Here is an 18,525-nt window from a genome sequence, read left to right as displayed (position 1 = left end):
GGAACCTATCAGCAGGATTGTGCACAGTAACCAACACACAGTGTCAGGTCGGTGCCGTTCTACTGATTAAAAAGATATCTTGGTTGATGAAATCCGTCTTGTGGTTGTTGTTTAATCTTTATTTTCAGTTTTGAGTTAATGATGTGCTCGTGCTCCGGGGCGGCCTGTGGGGGTCTTCATGTGGTGCTATGATTAGGTATTCATCAGTATGGCTTCTGAGAGGTCCCACAGTGACCTGCCCCCAAGGTAGGTAGCGGGCGCCTTCCTAGTGGAGACAATTTTTTTTTCTAGTAATATGGCAGCACCTACACCTGTGCAGTTGCATGTATCGGCGATCCGATAGCCGCTACTGCACAGGCGCCGGAGGCGCCATCTTGTTGGAGTCAATTTTTTTTTTCCTCTAGCAAGATGGCTCCTGCGCAGTAGCAGCTATCGGATCGCCAATAGCTGCTACTGTGCAGACATTTTTATATGAATTTATGGATACCATCAAAGAGAAGAATTAAATACACATTAGACGCAATCATGCTGCAGCGCCGGTGCCTGCCTGCAGAGGGGGATATATATATATAGCCTACAATTCAAATGGGTAAGTAGAATTGATGAAAATCACCTGCTGGTGAAAGGGAGGACTCATTTGAATTGTAGGCACATGGCCCGTGAGAGACATGTTTGTCCATTTAACTGTAGGCTGATGGCTCAAGAGAGGTATGTACAGTAGAACAGGGACCCATCAGAGGAAGGTCACCTTGCCATGATTGATGGACATACATTAATTGGCCAATTTATGCACTAAGAACCTTCATTTTTGTAAGTATATCTTACTGAGGAGCAGCACTGTTTAGATATGTATATCTAAACCGTGCTGTTCCTCAGCAAGATGTACTTACAAAAATGAAGGTTCTTTAGCCCATCAACCAAGGCAAGGTGACCACCCTCTGATGGGTCTATATAATTATGGATATATACATACAGTACAGACCAAAAGTTTGGACACAGCTTCTCATTTAAAGATTTTTCTGTATTTTCATGACTATGAAAATTGTACATTCACACTGAAGGCATCAAAACTATGAATTACACATGTGGAATTATATACTTAACAAAAAAGTGTGAAACAACTGAAAATATGTCTTATATTCTAGGTTCTTCAAAGTAGCCACCTTTTGCTTTGATGACTGCTTTGCACACTCTTGGCATTATCTTGATGAGCTTCAAGAGGTAGTCACCCGGGAATGGTCTTCCAACAATCTTGAAAGAGTTCCCAGAGATGCTTAGCACTTATCTACTATATAATTGTCTAAGGGTCACTTCCGTCTGTCCTGTCTGTAACGGTTATTCGTTCGCTGATTGGTCTCGCCAGCTGCCTGTCATGGCTGCCGCGACCAATCAGCGACGCGCACAGTCCGGAAGGAAATGGCCGCTCCTTACTCCCCGCACTCACTGCCCGGCGCCCGCATACACCCCTCCGGTCACCGCTCACACAGGGTTAATGACGGCGGTAACGGACCGCGTTATGCCGCGGGTAACGCACTCCGTTACCGCTGCTATTAACCCTGTGTGACCAAGTTTTTTACTATTGACGCAGCCTATGCAGCGCCAATATTAAAAACATCTAATATTAAAAATAATTAAAAAAAAATAAAAAATGATTATATACTCACCTACGCCGCCTTTCCCGCTCCTCGCGATGCACCTGGCACGTTCCGGTCGCACGGATGGTCTCGCAGAAGGACCTGCCATGACGTCACGGTCATGTGACCGCGACGTCATCACAAGTCCTGCGAGCCTGCGCGGAAAGGACCTGCCGTGACGTCACGGTCATGTGACCGCTACACGGTCATGTGACCGCGACATCATGACAGGTCCTGGGACCGGAAGATGCCGCCTGCACCCCACACAGGCGACAGTGCTACAACTCGCCTGCGGAAGGTGAGTATATGTTAATTTTTTATTTTTTTAACCTGTGTCATACGTGGCTGGGCAATATATTACATAGCTGGGCAATATACTGCATGCGCTGTGCAATATACTACGTGGCTCTGTGCTGTATACTACGTCACTGGGCAATATACAATGTAAATGGGCAATATACTACAACACTGGGCAATATACTACGTCACTGGGCAATATACTACGTCACTGGGCAATATACTACGTCACTGGGCAATATACTACGTCACTGGGCAATATACTACGTCACTGGGCAATATACTACGTCACTGGGCAATATACAATGTAACTGGGCAATATACTACGTCACTGGGCAATATACAATGTAACTGGGCAATATACTACGTCACTGGGCAATATACTACGTGGCTGGGCAATATACTACGTGGCTGGGCAATATACTACGTGGCTCTGTGCTGTATACTACGTCACTGGGCAATATACTACGTGGACATACATATTCTAGAATACCCGATGCGTTAGAATCGGGCCACCATCTAGTCTACTATATAATTGTCTAAGGGTCACTTCCGTCTTTCTTTCTGTCTGTCTGTCACGCATATTCATTGGTCGCGACCTCTGTCTGTCATGGAAATCCAAGTCACTGATTGGTCGCGGCAAAACGGCCACGACCAATCAGCGACGGGCATAGTCCGGCGGCAAAATGGCCGCTCCTTCCTTCCCGCAGTCAGAGCCCACTCCATAATCCCCTCCAGTCAGCGCTCACACAGGGTTAATGGCAGCGTGAACGGACCGCGTTATGCCGCGGTGTAATGCACTCCGTTACTGCTGCTATTAACCCCTTCCCGACCTGTGACGCCACGTAGGCGTCATGAAAGTCGGTGCCAATCCGACCTGTGACGCCTATGTGGCGTCATGGAGGGATCGCGTCCCTGCAGATCGGGTGAAAGGGTTAACTCCAATTTCACCCGATCTGCAGGGACAGGGGGAGTGGTACTTCAGCCCAGGGGGGTGGCTTCACCCCCCATGGCTACGATCGCTCTGATTCTCTGTTAAAAGTGAAACAGCCAATCAGCGATTTGTAATATTTCACTATGAAAACTGGTGGAATATTACAATCCAGCCGTGGCCGATGCTACAATATCATCCCCTCCCCTCCGTCGTCCTGTCCGCTCCCCCCGTGCTCTGATCCCACCCACCCGCTCCGATCCCACCCCCACTGCTCCGATCCCCCCCCCCGTGCTCCGATCCCCCCCCCCTCATACTTACCGAGCCTCCCGGTGTCCGTCCGTCTTCTCCACGGGCACCGCCATCTTCCAAAATGGCGGGTGCATGCGCAGTGCGCCCGCCGAATCTGCCAGCCGGCAGATTCGTTCCAGCTACATTTTGATCACTGTGATAAAACCTATCACAGTGGTCAAAATTAAAAAAATAGTAAATGACCCCCCCACTTTATCACCCCCATACGTAGGGACAATAATAAAATAAAGAAAATAATTTTTTTTGTTCCCACTAGGGTTAGAACTAGTTGTAGGGGTAGGGTTAGGGTTAGAACTAGGGTTAGCGTTAGAATTAGGTTATGTGCACACGGTGCGGATTTGGCTGCGGATCCGCAGCTGATTGGCCGCTGTGGATTCGTAGCAGTGTTCCATCAGGTTTACAGTACCATCCGCTGTGTCCATGGTGCGGAAAATACCGCACGGAAATGCTGTGTTGTATTTTCCGCAGCATGTTAATTCTTTGTGCGGATTCCGCAGTGTTTTACACCTGTTCCTCAATAGGAATCTGCAGGTGAAATCCGCATAAAAAACACTGGAAATCCGCGGTAAATCCGCAGGTAAAACGCAGTGCCTTTTACCTGCGGATTTTTCAAAAATGGTGCGGAAAAATCTCACACGAATCCGCAACGTGGGCACATAGCCTTAGGGTTGGATTTAGAGTTAGGGTTGGAATTAGGGCTAGGGTTGGAAATAGGGTTAAGAATAGGCTTGTGGTTAGGGTTATGGTTAGGGGTGTGTTGGGGTTAAAGTTGTGGTTAGGGTTGGGGTTAGGGTTAGGGTTGGGATTAGGGTTAGGGTTGTGGTTAGGAGTGTGTTGGGGTTAGGGTTGTGATTAGGGTTATGGCTAGAGTTGGGATTAGGGTTAGGGGTGTGTTGAGGTTAGTGTTCGAGTTAGAATTGAGGGGTTTCCACTGTTTAGGCACATCAGGGGTCTCCAAACGCAACATGGCGCCACCATTGATTCCAGCCAATCTTGCGTTCAAAAAGTCAAATGGTGCTCCCTCCCTTCCGAGCCCTGACGTGCGCCCAAACAGTGGTTTACCCCCACATATGGGGTACCAGCATACTCAGGACAAACTGGGCAACAACTATTGGGGTCCAATTTCTCCTGTTACCCTTGCGAAAATAAAAAATTGCTTGCTAATACATAATTTTTGAGGAAAGAAAAATGATTTTTTATTTTCACGGCTGTGCGTTATAAACTTCTGTGAAGCACTTGGGGGTTCAAAGTGCTCACCACACATCTAGATAAGTTCCTTGGGGGGTCTAGTTTCCAAAATGGGGTCACTTGTGGGGGGTTTCTACTGTTTAGGCACATCAGGGGCTCTGCAAACGCAACGTGGCGCCCGCAGACCATTCCATCAAAGTCTGCATTTCAAAACGTCACTACTTCCTTTCCGAGCCCCGACGTGTGCCCAAGCAGTGGTTTACCCCCACATATGGGGTATCAGTGTACTCAGGACAAACTGGGCAACAATTATTGGGGTCCAATTTCTCCTGTTACCCTTGTGAAAATAAAAAATTGTTTGCTAAAACATCATTTTTGAGGAAAGAAAAATGATTTTTTATATTCACGGCTCTGTGTTGTAAACTTCTGTGAAGCACTTGGGGGTTCAAAGTGCTCACCACACATCTAGATAAGTTCCTTGGGAGGTCTAGTTTCCAAAATGGGGTCACTTGTGGGGGAGCTCCAATGTTTAGGCACACAGGGGCTCTCCAAACGTGACATGGTGTCCGCTAATGATTGGAGCTAATTTTCCATTCAAAAAGCCAAATGGCGTGCCTTCCCTTCCAAGCCCTGCCGTGCGCCCAAACAGTGGTTTATCCCCACATATGGGGTATCATCGTACTCAGGACAAACTGGACAACAACATTTGGGGTCCAATTTCTCCTGTTACCCTTAAGAAAATAAATAATTCCGGGCTAAAAATCATTTTTGAGGAAAGAAAAATTATTTTTATTTTCACGGCTCTGCGTTATAAACTTCTGTGAAGCACCTGGGGGTTTAAAGTGCTGACTATGCTTCTAGATAAGTTCCTTGGTGTGTCTAGTTTCCAAAATGGGGTCACTTGTGGGGGAGCTCCAATGTTTAGGCACACAGGGGCTTTCCAAACACGACATGGTGTCCGCTAACGATGGAGATAATTATTCATTCAAAAAGTCAAATGGCGCTCCTTCCCTTCCGAGCCTTACCATGTGCCTAAACAGTGGTTTACCCCCACATGTGAGGTATCGGTGTACTCAGGATAAATTGCCCAACAAATTTTAGGATCCATTTTATCCTGTTGCCCATGTGAAAATGAAAAAATTGAGGCTAAAAGAAATTTTGTGTGAAAAAAAAGTACTTTTTCATTTTTACAGATCAATTTGTGAAGCATCTGAGGGTTTAAAGTGCTCACTATGCTTCTAGACAAGTTCCTTGGGGGGTCTAGTTTCCAAAATGGGGTCACTTGTGGGTGAGCTCCAATGTTTAGGCACACGGGGGCTCTCCAAACGCGACATGGTGTCCGCTAAAGATTGGAGCCACTTTTTCATTCAAAAAGTCAAATGGCGCTCCTTCCCTTCCGAGCCTTGCCGTGCGCCCAAACAGTGGTTTACCCCCACATATGAGGTATCAGCGTACTCAGGACAAATTGGACAACAACGTTCTTTGTCCAGTTTCTCCTTTTACCCTTGGGAAAATAAAAAAATTGTTGCTAAAAATCATTTTTGTGATTTAAAAAGTTAAATGTTCATTTTTTCCTTCCATGTTGCTTCTGCTGCTGTGAAACACCTGAAGGGTTAATAAACTTCTTGAATGTGGTTTTGAGCACCTTAAGGGGTGCAGTTTTTAGAATGGTGTCACTTTTGGGTATTTTCAGCCATATAGAACCCTCAAACTGACTTCAAATGTGAGGTGGTCCCTAAAAAAAATGGTTTTGTAAATTTTGTTGTAAAAATGAGAAATCACTGGTCAAATTTTAACCCTTGTAACTTCCTAGCAAAAAAAAATTTTGTTTCCAAAATTGTGCTGATGTAAAGTAGACATGCGGGAAATGTTTTGTATTAACTATTTTGTGTCACCAAACTCTGTGGTGTAACAGAATAACAATAAAAAATGTGAAAATTGCAAAAGTTTCAAAATTTAGGCCAAATTTCCGTTTTTTTCACAAATAAACTCAGAAATTAGCGACCTAAATTTACCACTAACATGAAGCCCAATATGTCACGAAAAAACAATATCAGAACCGCTAGGATCCGTTGAAGCGTTTCTGAGTTATTACCTCATAAAGGGACACTGGTCAGAATTGCAAAAAACGGCCAGGTCATTAAGGTCAAAATAGGCTGGGTCATGAAGGGGTTAACCCTGTGTGACCAACTTTCTACTATTGATGCTGCCTATGCGGCATCAATAGTTAAAAGATCTAATGTTAAAACTAATAAAAAAAAATAAAAATCGTTATATACTCACCGTCCTTCGGCCCCCGGATCAGGAACAGGCCTTCCCCGCTCCTCGCGATGCTCCGGTGACTGCTCCATGCATTGCGGTCTCGCGAGATGATGACGTAGTGGTCTCGCGAGACCGCTACATCATCATCTCGTGAGAGCGCAATGCACTCTTGGGACCGGAGCGCGCGAGGAGCATCGGTAACCGCTTCGCCTGCATCCGGGGCCAACGGAAGGTGAGTATATCACAATTTTTTATTTTAATTCTTTTTTTTAACAGGGATAAGGTGCCCACATTGCTATATGCTGCGTGGGCTGTGCAATATACTACGTGGGCTATGCAATATACTACGTGGGCTGTGCTATATCCTACATGGGCTGTGCTATATACTACGTGGCTGGGCAATATACAACGTGGGCTGCGCAATATACAATGTGGGCTGTGCAATATACAACGTGGGCTGCGCAATATACAACGTGGGCTGCGCAATATACAACGTGGGCTGCGCAATATACAACGTGGGCTGCGCAATATACTGCGTGGGCTGTGCAATATACTGCGTGGGCTGTGCAATATACTACGTGGGCTGTGCAATATACTACGTGGGCTGTGTAATATAATACGTGGGCTGTGCAATGTACTGCGTGGGCTGTGCAATATAATACGTGGGCTGTGCAATATACTACATGGGCTGTGCTTTATACTACGTGGGCTGTGCAATATAATACGTGGCCTGTGCAAAATAATACGTGGGCTGCTATATAATATGTGGGCTGCTATATACTATGTGGGCTGCTATATAATACGTGGGCTGTGCAATATAATACGTGGGCTGTGCAAAATAATATGTGGGCTGTGCAATATAATACGTGGGCTGCTATATACTGCGTGGGCTGTGCAATGTACTGCGTGGGCTGTGCAATGTACTGCGTGGGCTGTGCAATATACTACGTGGGCTGTGCAATATACTACGTGGGCTGTGCAATATACTACGTGGGCTGTGCAATATACTACATGGGCTGTGCTTTATACTACGTGGGCTATGCAATATAATACGTGGCCTGTGCAAAATAATACGTGGGCTGCTATATACTATGTGGGCTGCTATATACTATGTGGGCTGCTATATAATACGTGGGCTGTGCAATATAATACGTGGGCTGTGCAAAATAATACGTGGGCTGTGCAATATAATACGTGGGCTGCTATATACTGCGTGGGCTGTGCAATGTACTACGTGGGCTGTGCAATGTACTACGTGGGCTGCTATATACTACGTGGGCTGCTATATACTACGTGGGCTGTGCAATATACTACGTGAGCTGTGCAATATACTACGTGGCCTGTGCTATATACTACGTAGCTTGTGCTATACACTACGTGGGCTGTGTTATACACTACGTGGGCTGTGTTATACACTACGTGGGCTGTGTTATACACTACGTGGGCTGTGTTATACACTACGTGGGCTGTGTTATACACTACGTGGGCTGTGTTATACACTACGTGGGCTGTGTTATATGCTATGTGGGCTGTTAGACACTCCGTGGGCTGTGCTATATACTACGTGGCTGTGCTATATACTCCGTGGGCTGTGCTATATACTACGTGGCCTGTTATATACTACATGGCCGGCCGCAGACAATCAGTGACAGGCGCAGTCCGGCTGCGAATTGGCGCAGGATTTGAACGACGCTTCGCTAATTGGTCACGGGCGGCCGAATCCTGTGTATTCAATGTATTATTCTAAAATCTTCATAAATAAACTACATACATATTCTAAATACACATACCACTGATGCATGTCAGATCTGAAATTTCTAAAAGGGGAACACCCTATAATGGACATGGGATATAACAGGGACAACCTGATTTGGGTAAGATGGGCAGAACTGTTTTTTACCCTTATAATGTATTTATGAGCTAACAAGCATGATGGTATTGGGCACTTGATACTTATGTGGAGCACTATGCACTTTATATTCACAGGTATGAGTTATTGTTAGAGGAACATGTGCCCAATAGAGATTAGTTATTGCCTTTTCTGAGCCCTAGGTGCTATTTGCAGTGTGGTTGGTCCGCCGTACATGTACTAAACGTGTACCTTGTCTGTTATGTTTTGTCTATGACTATATTCAATAAAATTTGTTACCTTTTTATAGTATTATGATTGTTTGGGTCATTTATACTCCGTAGCCTTTTTGTAGGAATTGTACATACATATTCTAGAATACCCGATGCGTTAGAATCGGGCCACGCGTATATATAATATTCATTATGTAAAATAGGAGACAGGTCACTGAGGGATCAGTGACCTGTCAGAAGCCATACAGATGAATACTTAAGCAGAGCACCACATGAAGACCCACAGGCCCGCCCCAGGGTACGAGCATATCATTAACACAAAAATAAAGATTAACCCCATCAAGACCTTGCCTTTTTTCGGTTTTGCGTTTTCGTTTTTCGCTCCCCTCCTTCCCAGAGCCATAACTTTGTTATTTTTCCGTTAATATGGCCATGTGAGGGCTTGTTTTTTGCGGGACAAGTTGTACTTTTGAACGACATCATTGGTTTTAGCATGTCGTGTTCTAGAAACCGGGAAAAAAATTCCAAGTGCGGTGAAATTGCAAAAAAAGTGCAATCCCATGCGTGTTTTTTGTTTGGCTTTTTTGCTAGGTTCACTAAATGCTAAAACTAACCTGCCATTATGATTCTCCAGGTCAGTATGAGTTCATAGACATGAAACATGTCTAGGTTACTTTTTATCTAAGTGGTAAAAAAAATTTGCAAACTTTGCTAAAAAAAATAAATTACAAAAAATAAATTACGTTTTAATTCAATTATGTTGGGACCAAAAAACGTAATTCTGGCATTTCAAATTTTTCTCTCGCTACGTCGTTTAGCGATCAGGTTAATCCTTTTTTTATTGATAGATCGGGCGATTCTGAATGCGGGCGGCAATACCAAATGTGTGTAGGATATATATATATATATATATATATATATATATATATATATATATATATATATATATATATATATATATATATATATATATATATATATATATATATATTTATTTATTGTTTTATTTTGAATGGGGCGAAAAGGGGGTGATTTAAACTTTTATATTTTCTTTTTTTTTTTTTTTTCAAAACATTTTTTTTTTTTACTTTTGCCATGCTTCAATAGCCTCCATGGGAGACTAGAAGCTGGCACAACTCGATCGGCTCTGCTTCATAGGAGCGATCTTCAGATCACTCCTATGTAGATTTACTGCATTGCTATGAACGCCGACCACAGGGTGGCACTCACAGCAATCCGGCATCAACAACCATAGAGGTCTCAAGGAGACCTCTGTTATGCCGACGCATCGCTGACCTCCGATCATGTGACGGGGGTCGGCAATGCGCTTATTTCCAGCTCGATGGCCGGAAGCGGTAGTTAAATGTCGCTGTCAGCGTTTGACAGCGGCATTTAACTAATTCCACCCGCTGCTATTGCGGGCACGTCAGCTGTTCAAAACAGCTGACATGTCCCGGCTTTGATGCGGGCTCACCGCCGGAGCCCGTATCAAAGCAGGGGATCTGACCTCCACCGTACTAGTACGGCGTAGGTCGGTAAGGAGTTAAACAACAACCACCAGACGGATTTAATCAACCAAGGTATCATTTTAATCAGTATAATGGCGCCAATCTGACAGTGTCTGTAGGTTACTGTGCACAATCCTCCTGAATCTGAGCTAGATAATTAGTGCAGCCTTGGGCTGCTTTCACAACTACGTCAACACCTCAGGTTCCTATGCAGACCGCAGCAGTTAAGATGAGTTTTCTGCTTAGGGAGCACCAAAGATAGTGATGAGCGAACATGCTCGGATAAGGCATTATCTAAGCATGCTTGTGTGCTAACTGAGTGTTTTTGGCGTGCTCGAAAAATATGTTGGCGTTCCCGCGATTGTATGTCTCAGCCACAACCCATACAGGGATTGCCTGTTTATTATGCAATCCCTGCATGTGTTATGGCTGTCAAACAACCGTGGGACATGCAGCTGCAGGGACTGGAACATATTTTTCGAGCACAATGAAGACACTCGGTTACCACCCGAGCATACTCAGATAACTCTTTACCCAAGCATGTTCGCTCATCACTAGTCAGCAATTTATGTCGAGGAATGGTGTCAGTTTAGCGGATTTTCTCATTAAACTTAAGAAATCTTAAAATCCACAATAAACCTAAGTTGCTGCAGATTACCCTTGGATTTGCAGTAAAAGCTCAAATCCTTAATAATCAATTCATTCCTTCACATTTAAACCACTGTCCTCGCATTACTCATGCTCACGTAGCAATAATACTCTGGTCAGGTACAGACTGGGGCTGAAATTCAGCCCTGGCATTTGAAATCACACAGGCCCATGCTGTCCCCGTCCCAAGCACCAGATGGGATATATTACCCTGGATGGAGGAAAGCAAGATTTACTAAAAGACCAATATTTCTAATGATACCCGTGGGCTACTGGAGTAAGTGATGGAGTCAGTGACTTTGTGCTCCGAGACAACTCTTAACAGTATGGGTGCCTTGAGAACACCGATTCTGTTAACAACATAGCAGACAAGGCAGCCTATGACCAGAGAGGCCCTTCTGGCATTTGCCAGAATTGCCAGATGGCCAGTCCTGCCCTGACTCTGGTTCTTCGACGGTCCCTGTATACCTGGCCTCCTGCGAGAATGTCTTGTTCCATGTAATCACTGCAGCGTTCACGTGGGATGAGGCCTCATCAGATGAGGCAGGTGTACAGACATCAGAAAAGCATTGCTCGGGGAGGATGCATATGGCGAGCATGGCCAATGAAATCTGCACCAAACTTGCAGAATATGTGTATATATGCAGTTGATTTCCTTGCAGACTCTTGTGGGTATGTCACAGAAAACGAGCCTAATAATTTCCTATGTGTGGACACATCCTATATCTTGGGGCTTTAAAGTGAACCAGTTACATTGGACATACTGTACTAACCAAGGCAGTGTGTTACTCAACACGATATGCTACTATGTAGCATGAGGAATAAGATTTAGCAGAACTTCTAAAATCTCTGCTTACTCTGAGGTCTTATACGGAGGTCTTACAGATCTACAGTACCGATCAAACATTTAGACACAGTTGTTATTCAATGGTTTTCCTTGATGTTGGAATCTGCACATTGTAGATCCAGACTGACTGCAGCAAAATGACAAAGGAACACATGTGGAAACAAGGCATAAAGTGTGACACAAACCAGAATAGTTGTTATGCCTTAGATTCCTCACGGTAACCCCCTTTTTACTCTGACATCTTTACACACCTTTCCGCATTCAAACAGCTTCATCAGGTTGTCCCCCAGAATGGCTTCCCGTGAACAGGTATGCCTCCTCAAGAGTTCATTCGTGGAATCGTTGACCTTAAGAAAGTGTTTGTGTTCATCATGTGTGTTTTTCAGAGGCCGTGTTGGTACACAGTTCCATACAATACTGAGACCTATTCTACAACTGTTCTAAGTAAACCTATGGCACTAACCACTCAACTTAGCAAAGAGAAATGAAGGTCTGTTATTACTTGAAAATGGAGGGGGGTCAGTCCGGAAAATTACTAGAACCTTGAATGTATACCTCAAGTGCAATTATGAAAGCCATCAAACTGGCTCACATAATGACCGCCCCAGGAAAAGATGACCAAGAATAAACTCTACTGCAGAGGATAAGTTCAACAGGGTTACTGATGGCCAACAAAACAGCATATTGACATCACCTCAGATATTAATTCTCATAAATGATGCACAGACATCAAATAGCTGAAACCTTGCAATATCAACTGTCGAGGAAAAACCACGAGAAGCAGGCCTTATAGTCGAATTGCTGCTTAGAAAGTCAAAGGACCGCAAACAAGAATTTATTTATTCAGGCCAAGCAGCACAAGAAATGGACATTAGATCAGGGAATATTTTGTACTGTGATGTAATTAGTCAAAACTTGAGATTTTTGTCGCGAAGCGCCATATCTTTGAGATGCAGAAAAGGTGAGTGTAGGGTTTTTTTCATGTCTGATGCCCACTGTGAAGCATAGAGGCGAAGAGGTCGAGGTTGTTGATTTATTTCAAAATCAAGACAAACCGCATGGCTACAACAGCATTGTGCAAGGACATACCCTTGCATCTGATTTGCATATAGTGGGAGCGTAATTTGTCTTGGTCATCAGAAGAAACAAACCAGAATATGTGTTAAACTTTAGATTCTTTAAAATACCGCCCTTTAATCTGACAGTATTACTGACTTGGCATTCTCTCAAACAGATGAAATGACTCCTATTCCAACATCAGCCCAATTGAGATGGTTTGGGATGAGTTGGACCGAAAAGTGAATTCAAAGCAGCCAACAAGTGCTCGTCACCTGGTGAGAACTCTTTCAATACTGTTGGAAGCTACAACCCCTGGCAAAAATTATGGAATCACCGGCCTTGGAGGATGTTCATTCAGTTGTTTAATTTTGTAGAAAAAAAAACAGATTACAGACATGGCACAAAACTACAGTCATTTTAAATAGCAACTTTCTGGCTTTAAGAAACACTAAAAGAAATCAAGAACAAAAAATGTGGTTGTCAGTAATTGTTACTTTTTTTTCACCAAAAATAAGGGGAAAAAATTATGGAATCACTCAATTCTGAGGAAAAAATTATGGAATCATGAAAAACAAACAAACAAACAAAAAAACACTCCAAAACATCACTAGTATTTTGTTGCACCACCTCTGGCTTTTATAACAGCTTGCAGTCTCTGAGGCATGGACTTAATGAGTGTCACACAGTACTCTTCATCAATCTGCCTCCAACTTTCTCTGATTGCTAGTGCCTGATCAGCTTTGCAGGTTGGAGCCTTGTCATGGACCATTTTCTTCAACTTCCACCAAAGATTTTCAATTGGATTGAGATCCGGACTATATTCAAGCCATGACATTGACCTTATTTGTCTTTTTTCAACGAATGTTTTCACAGTTTTTGCTCTATGGCAGGATGCATTATCATCTTGAAAAATGATTTCATCATCCCCAAACATCCTATCAATTGATGGGATAAGAAAAGGGTCCAAAATATCAACATAAACTCGTGCATTTATTGAAGATGTAATGACAGCTATCTCCCCAGTGCCTTTACCTGACATCCAGCAACATATCATCAATGACTGTGGAAATTTGAATGTTCACTTTAGGGCGTCATCTTTATAAATCTCATTGGAACGGCACCAAACAAAAGTTCATCATCACCTTGCCCAATGCAGATTCGCGATTCATCACTGAATATGACTTTCATCCAGTCATCCACAGTCCACGATTGCTTTTCCTTAGCCCATTGTAACCTTGTTTTTTTCTGTTTGTGTTAATAATGGCTTTTGTTTAGCTTTTCTGTATGTAAATCCAACTTCCTTTAGGCAGTTTCTTACAGTTCGGTCACAGACGTTGACTCCATTTTCCACCCATTCGTTCCTCATTTGTTTTGTTGTGCATTTCCTGTTTTGAAGACATATTGTTTTAAGTTTCCGGTCTTGATGCTTTGATGTCTTCCTTGGTCTACCAGTATGTTTGCCTTTAACAACCTTCCCATGTTGTTTGTATTTGGTCCAGATTTTAGACACAGCTGACTGTGAACAACCAACATCTTTTGCAACATTGCGTGATGATTTACCCTCTTTTAAGAGTGATAATCCTCTCCTTTGTTTCAATTGACATCTCTCTTGTTGGAGCCATGATTCATGTCATTCCACTTGGTGCAACAGCTCTCCAAGGTGTCATCACTCCTTTTTAGATGCAGGCTAATTTGATGCAGGTGTTATTTTTGGGTATGAAAATTTAAAGGGTGATTCCATAATTTTTCCTCTGAATCGAGTGATTCCATAATTTTTCCCCTATGCTTGGTTAAAAAAAGTAACCATTACTGACTACCACATTTTTTGTTCTTGATTTCTTTTAGTGTTTCTTATAGCCAGAAAGTTGCCATTTGAAATTACTTTAGTTTTTGTTCCATGTCTGTGATCTGTTTTTTTTCTACAAAATTAAACAACTGAATGAACATCCTCCAAGGCCGGTGATTCCATAATTTCTGCCAGGGGTTGTATTCCAGGTGACTAACCGATGAAGCTCCTTGTCAGAATGTCAAGGGGATATAATGCTATCATTGCAGTAAAATGGGGAGGTACTTTTATGAATCATAGGTTCAACAGACATTCTGGATGGTTTCACACATGTTTCTTTACTGCTTGTTGCCATATGTATTACTTTATGGTTTTGCTGCCTTCGGACTGAATCTACAATGTACACTTTCCAAAATAAGAACATGAATAAGGAAAACCATTGCATGAACAGGTGTGTCAAGACTTTTGCCCAGTACTTTTTATACAGCGGGTGAAATAAGTAGTAAACATGTCACTAATTTTCGAAGTAAATATGCCATTCCAAAGGTGCTATTGACATGAAATTTTCACTAGATGTTAGTAACAACCCATCCAATCCACACATGTAAAGAAATCAAACCATAAATGTCCAGAAATTAAATTATGTGTAGAAATAATAATGAGGACTGACGCAGGAAAAAGTATTGAGCACATGTTGAACGACGTGCACAAAGCCATAGGAAGCCATTTCACCATCTTAAATCTATCAGTAATTGCAAAGCAATCCTGTCACTTATTAGCTGGTTCAAATGAAGGCCTATAAAATGGTGTCTCATTACCAAGGTGCCACACGAGAAACATCTTATGATGGGTAAAACTAGTGAACCAGTGTCTCAAGACGCTTGCAACCTTATTGTTACAGAAGACTTTCTAGACTACTGAAAGCTCCAGTGAGCACTGTTGGGGCCATAATTCTCAAGTGGAAAGAACATGATTTCACTATAAACCAGCCATGACTAGATGCTCCCCTCAAAAGTTCGGACAGAGAAGTGAAAAGAATTATCAGAAGAGTTGTCCAAGAGCCAATGACCACCTGTGGAAATCTACAGAAAGACTTGGAATCGGCAGGTATAATTGTTTCAAGAAAACAATATGAAATGCAATCAACCTCCATTGTCTGTATGCACTTTAACCACCCTAGACTCCATTGCTGAACAAAAAGCATGTTCAAGTGTGTTTAAAGTTTGCTCAGAAGCATTTAGACGAACCATGTTTGGAGGCCAAAAAGCACTGCATATCACCCCAAAGCGGCATACAAAACGTTAAGTTTGGAGATCGGAACATCATGGTGTGGGGTCATTTTTCAGCATACGGCCCTGGCAAACTTCGTATCTTTGATGGAAGGATGAATGGACAAATATACCTAGATATTCTTGATAAATCTGCTGCCATCTACCAGGATGATGAAGAAGAAAAACCTAGGAAACTCTGAGAAAGAAAATAAGGTTCTAGAATGGTCCAGTCAGTCACCTGACCTGAATCCCTTACAAAATTCATAGGAGCCGACAGAACCTTCAGGACTTGAAGATTGTTTGTGTGGAAGAATAAGCCGAAATCGCACCTAAGCAATGCATGCAACTAGTTTCTCCATACAGGATGTGTCTTAAAGCTGTCATCACCAACAAAGGCTTTTGTACAAAGTATTAATTACATTTCAGTAAGCGTGTTCAATACCTTTTTCCTGTGTCATTTCTCATTGTTACACATAACTTAATTTGTTGACATCTAATGGGTTGACATCTGCTGAGCATTTCATGTCAACAGCACCTTTAGAAATATATTTATTTAGAAAAATGGTGACCTGTTCAATACGTATTTCACACTCTGTATATCCTGTTCCCCGACTCTATGACATGATGAGGTCTACTTTAAGGCATTACCCAGAAAAATGGTAAATAAAACTAGATCTACCCTTGCTTGTTCCCCATGAACATTAGTCACAAAGAATCCCTTTGATATTCAGTGACTTCCAGACTTTAGTTTCTTTACTATTAGGAGGCTGTCTGTAAGGTTTTTGTGTAATTGAATCTCCAGCAGAATTCTTACAAATCCTGTATAATTTTTACAGAATACAGAAATCCATGAAGCTCTTTTGGAATTCCGTAGCCAAGGTATGTTAATTCTACTTGATAAATCCTATTCAGAAAAGCAGCCTGTAAATATGAAGTGTTATAGACGCTGAACTATGTCATACAAGAAGATATCTGTATATTGCAACCACGATTCTGTTATCACAGAATACACCATATTGAAACAATCATTGTCAAGAAATAACTCATTTAGATTTTCTTTATTGGTGTGATATACCATACATGTCTTTTGTGGAGAAAGTATCTTAAAGGGGTTGTCTGGACTAAGGACAAAGTATTTGCCTTGGGGAATGCAAAGGGTTGCCTTTAATAAATGGAACAGTCTCCAAACCACTTTGAGAATGACAAAGCAACGCACATTAATTATAGCTTACTTTAGTGGAAGGGGAATTAATTCAGCTGCATGTGAGAATCATGTGAGAATCAATACTCAAATGAAGCCTCATCAGGGGGCAGTGGCTGCACCCTCCCTGAAACACAGGCTTCATCAGTGACACTTGTTTCACCTGCTGGTCCCTTCTCTGTCATTGTGGAATGTGCACAATGACAGCGCACACTGTTCAGTTCAGCAGTAATGAGCTGCAACAGAGTGCGTCAGCACAGCCAATGAAGAGAAAACGAGGACGAAATCCAGCATGACCATCTAACAATAAAACCATTATTTGTTGAGAAGTCATTAAAAAAAGGATCCAAAAAACATGTTAAAAACCTATGTATTTAGCAGCCGCGGGAGGGGATCATCTCATAAATGAGGCCAGAGAGGGGCTGATAATATAATATCCAAGATGTGCACAAGAGTCCGCTTCATACTAAGCTTCTGAGCCTATCCATACATTGTAGAGGGTAACCCTAAAGGGGTTGTCCAGTCTTAAGCTACAAGTCTGCAGTCACTCTCTGTGACTGCAGACTTGTGATCCCTCACATTGTGCACACTGCGCGGTGAGAGAATTCTCCGGTGCCTACTGCGGGCGCATGACTGCAAGAATGTGAGTTGCATACATGTGTTCGTGTGCCGATTAGATGGATGAGCCTCACTCAATGCAAGTGTATTGACCGAGGCCAAATCCAGTGTAATTGGAATGCTTCCAGAAGTATGCAAATCACATGCTTGTAGTCACATGACTGCCCGCTTCCAGCATCAGCGAATCCTGACAGTGCACGCGGTGTGAGGATTCCCAAGTCTGCAGTCACATTCAGTGATTGCAGACTTGTAGCTCAAGTCCAGACAACCACTTTAATAAACCCAGGCAAAAACGAAGAGAAACGGCAAATTTATGAAGTTGTTGCACTTGTTTGGATTTGAACTCAGGACTCCAGTGTGCTTTTTTTCATCATTTACATATCATTAACATGTGTATCGGTCCTGTCACTTCCATAACTCCATGACTTTTCCTTCTTGGTGTTGACATTTCAATGTTGAGGAGTGTATGTCACACACTAAAGACATGTTTCCATCTAGAAATGGCCAAAAATCTCTACTAGGCAGTATGATGATTTCTAAAATCCTGATCATCTACTGGAGCTTGGTTTGGTTGGCAGGCTTGCCTTCGTATCCTGAATCTTGTAGCAAGGCTCGTTAAAGGGTCGAGACTTTTCGGGATTGCTCCATCCAACAGGTGTCATTAGTTACTGTCCTCTGCCTCTCCATGGACCTACTTGCTTATGTTTCTTTTTCTTTTCCTCCTATCTCTTGATTAGCAGATGGAATATTGGAGAACGGTTACAGATTCAGTTTTAATGTATTTTATCTTCTACTTCGAACACACACAACATAATAACAATTGTAGTAATAAAAAAGTTGTATTATTATATTCTTGTCTCTTATTGATACTTTAATCTGCA

General features: G+C 42.7%; 1 protein-coding gene and 1 long non-coding RNA gene across 3 annotated transcripts in view; one reads left to right on the top strand and one right to left on the bottom strand.

The window, feature by feature from the left end:
• Positions 1-18,525, bottom strand: part of LOC143807584 (uncharacterized) — a 1,151,218-nt gene that overhangs the window by 577,516 nt on the left and 555,177 nt on the right. The gene's annotated exons all lie outside the window — the stretch shown is intronic.
• The window catches only part of ARFGEF3 (ARFGEF family member 3), a 110,100-nt gene that overhangs the window by 21,514 nt on the left and 70,061 nt on the right, over positions 1-18,525 (top strand). For both annotated transcript variants that reach the window (XM_077289258.1, XM_077289257.1), the window contains exon 7: positions 16,662-16,704. In XM_077289258.1, the coding sequence (XP_077145373.1) occupies positions 16,662-16,704 (43 nt within the window). The remainder of the gene's footprint in view (positions 1-16,661; positions 16,705-18,525) is intronic.

The sequence above is a fragment of the Ranitomeya variabilis genome, chromosome 2 (assembly GCF_051348905.1).
Source record: "Ranitomeya variabilis isolate aRanVar5 chromosome 2, aRanVar5.hap1, whole genome shotgun sequence".
NCBI lineage: Eukaryota > Metazoa > Chordata > Amphibia > Anura > Dendrobatidae > Ranitomeya > Ranitomeya variabilis.
The sequence above is the reverse complement of the archived record's forward strand: the minus strand, read 5'-3'. Positions and strand labels throughout refer to the sequence as shown.